The following is a 2,329-nucleotide window of genomic DNA, read 5'->3' on the forward strand; positions in this document are numbered from 1 at the left end:
AAATGCCAGAGAACTTAGCAAGAACATTTTTCTGTAAATTCTGAAGTTTACATACATTTAGTGATAATCAGCAATATCTGTCTTAAACTGAATGACTTGGGTAAAATAAACTTCTGCTTTTAACTGTATGTGGAGATCAACTAAAATGTTGACATGCAGAGTGAATAGCCTTTAACCTATGGGTCCTGATACAACTTAAAAAATAGACGTGTGATATTTTCTTTTACCTGAATAATTCATCTGCAAACAGTGCTGGCTGCATCTCCAATTATCAGGCTGTCTGCGACACCAGTTTGTGTACCTCATAGGACTTCCATCGCTCCACAACCAGGTTTTCTCCTAGAATCGTGTTCAGAAGATGACACATTTCATTCAGTGTTTCACAAATTACATAATAAAGTGTAGTGGCTAAAGTACCTGCTGTGCATCAGAGCCTCCAAGCCATGCTTCTCTGGATTTCCGACTTGCTGCACGTACCAGAGCCTGAACCCGGCGGTACTCGTACGCGTTGCGAACTGATGCAAGGTTTGCTCCCATGGACAGACAGTTTTTCTACAGAGAAACACATGAGAATTTTCTGAGGTATTAGCTGGGTTTTGTTCATTAAGAACAGTGAAATAAAAGAGATCAAATGAACATAAGAGAACAGTTTTGTTGGAAATCACCTCAGCATTCGCCCAAGTCATGGATCTGGCAACATAGCGAAAGCAGCGACCGTTGATTCTAGTCCACACGAGAACACGGCTTATAAAACGGGAACCAGTAAGGTCGTCCTGAAGACAAAGAAATACAGACTTCCAGTCAAGAGGCGTACGTCAGCGGTGAACCGACTCCAGTTTTCTGGCTGATCAACATTTAAAAAGTCTGACCTGCTGATTCCTATTTTAGCTGGAACTGATTTTTTCTTTCGTCTGAAATGTTGCTAAATATACCAAGAAAGTCACTGTGTTGGCAACAGATGGGCGACTTTGTTTAATGAAAATGAGCAGACATGACCTGCTGGGCAGGTTTTTCAGTCAAACCTTTTTCATGGCAGAGCAGAAGAGGACAGTGGTTGATCTTCAGCCCTGAGCTGAGGTGGATAAGATCGGTTTCATCTGTATCAACAGATCAAAGATCTCCCAAAATTAAGGAAACTGGGGCAGATTTATCAGTGAGCCCTAGTGCGTGTGTGCCGTTATTCTTAATGTAACTCCCTCAATGACAGGAAAACCTGTGACTCTTGTGCAAATCAGCAGAGCCATAATCTGGAGCAGCTGTAGATACTTTAACCTGGAGTTAGTTTGTGTTTCTGTGTTTTAGTAACTTAACCAGGGCTTTATAATGAATAAATACTCACTGCAAATCTTGAACCTGAGGCCACTGGTCAGAGCCATCATGGAGAAAACAAGAAGGAACACAGCCAACAACTTCATGATGGAGATGGAGTGATGAGGCACGCTGAAGGCAAATTGAAATAAAGCATACATGTTAATAAAATTCAAACATGTTGATAAAAAGATGAGCAGAAATTTGATCAGCAAACCTGATGAAGGATGATCTGTCTTCTTAGCCAGGAGGAACCTTCTACCTTCACTGCAGAATCACTGGATACTTATAGAGCTTCTGATGTTGCCACAACATGAGGAAATGATACAGGTAAAAAATTCCTCAGAACTGCTCTCCATGAACAGGTCTAGTTCGTACCTTGCCTCATCATTCAGCATTGACCAAAACCAAACCTCATTTTTGTGCTTGTCATGGATGTGACGGTTGCAGCAACGAAGGTTCTTAGTAATGTTGTTCCACGAACATTAACCGAAATTGTAGCGACTAAGGCCTGCACTTTAATGCGCTGGGTTGTTAACTTCTTCTTGGTAGTCTTTGTTTCTATGAGCATTTTTCAAAGGTTAAAGTGTAAATCTTTGCTTCCACCTACAATCATAAATGCTATTTATTTTCCTTGGGATGAATAGTGTTTATGAACACTATGCACAGGGCGTGCGCGGACTCCACATGTACCTTCCATGGACATTTGAGACGTAATACTGACTGCCTATTTTCTTGTGACGAATTCCTTTATTTCTCACAATCCTAATGGAAACTGGTTGGATGCCTAGCTCTGTTTCTTCTCCATCCGGAAAGCCTCAGCTTCAGCATGGGACAGAAAATGGCAGTCACATCATGCAGCTTCAGGTGACAAAACAAGCTACCAGGCATGGAAACATGCATGGTTACTCTCCTCATCAGATATCAGGTAAACAGCTAAAATAATTGTTTACTCTTCTTCACTACTCCCATTAAACGCTCCACCACCGTCTGTTCCTGTTTGTTAGTGCAGCCTGTGGGT

The 2,329-nt window shown here is 41.6% G+C and overlaps 1 protein-coding gene across 1 annotated transcript in view; it reads right to left on the minus strand.

The window, feature by feature from the left end:
• The window catches only part of LOC103132793 (galactose-specific lectin nattectin-like), a 3,671-nt gene extending 2,034 nt beyond the window's left edge, over positions 1-1,637 (minus strand). Inside the window, exons 1-4 of the mRNA XM_007544581.2 lie at positions 1,526-1,637; positions 1,340-1,440; positions 666-773; positions 484-552 (exon numbers count right to left, since the gene is read on the minus strand). Coding sequence (XP_007544643.2) covers positions 484-552; positions 666-686 — 90 coding nt within the window. The 5' untranslated portion in view covers positions 687-773; positions 1,340-1,440; positions 1,526-1,637. The remainder of the gene's footprint in view (positions 1-483; positions 553-665; positions 774-1,339; positions 1,441-1,525) is intronic.
• Between the last annotated feature and the right edge of the window lie 692 nt (positions 1,638-2,329).

Source organism: Poecilia formosa, unplaced genomic scaffold (assembly GCF_000485575.1).
Source record: "Poecilia formosa unplaced genomic scaffold, Poecilia_formosa-5.1.2 Scaffold1326, whole genome shotgun sequence".
Classification (NCBI taxonomy): domain Eukaryota; kingdom Metazoa; phylum Chordata; class Actinopteri; order Cyprinodontiformes; family Poeciliidae; genus Poecilia; species Poecilia formosa.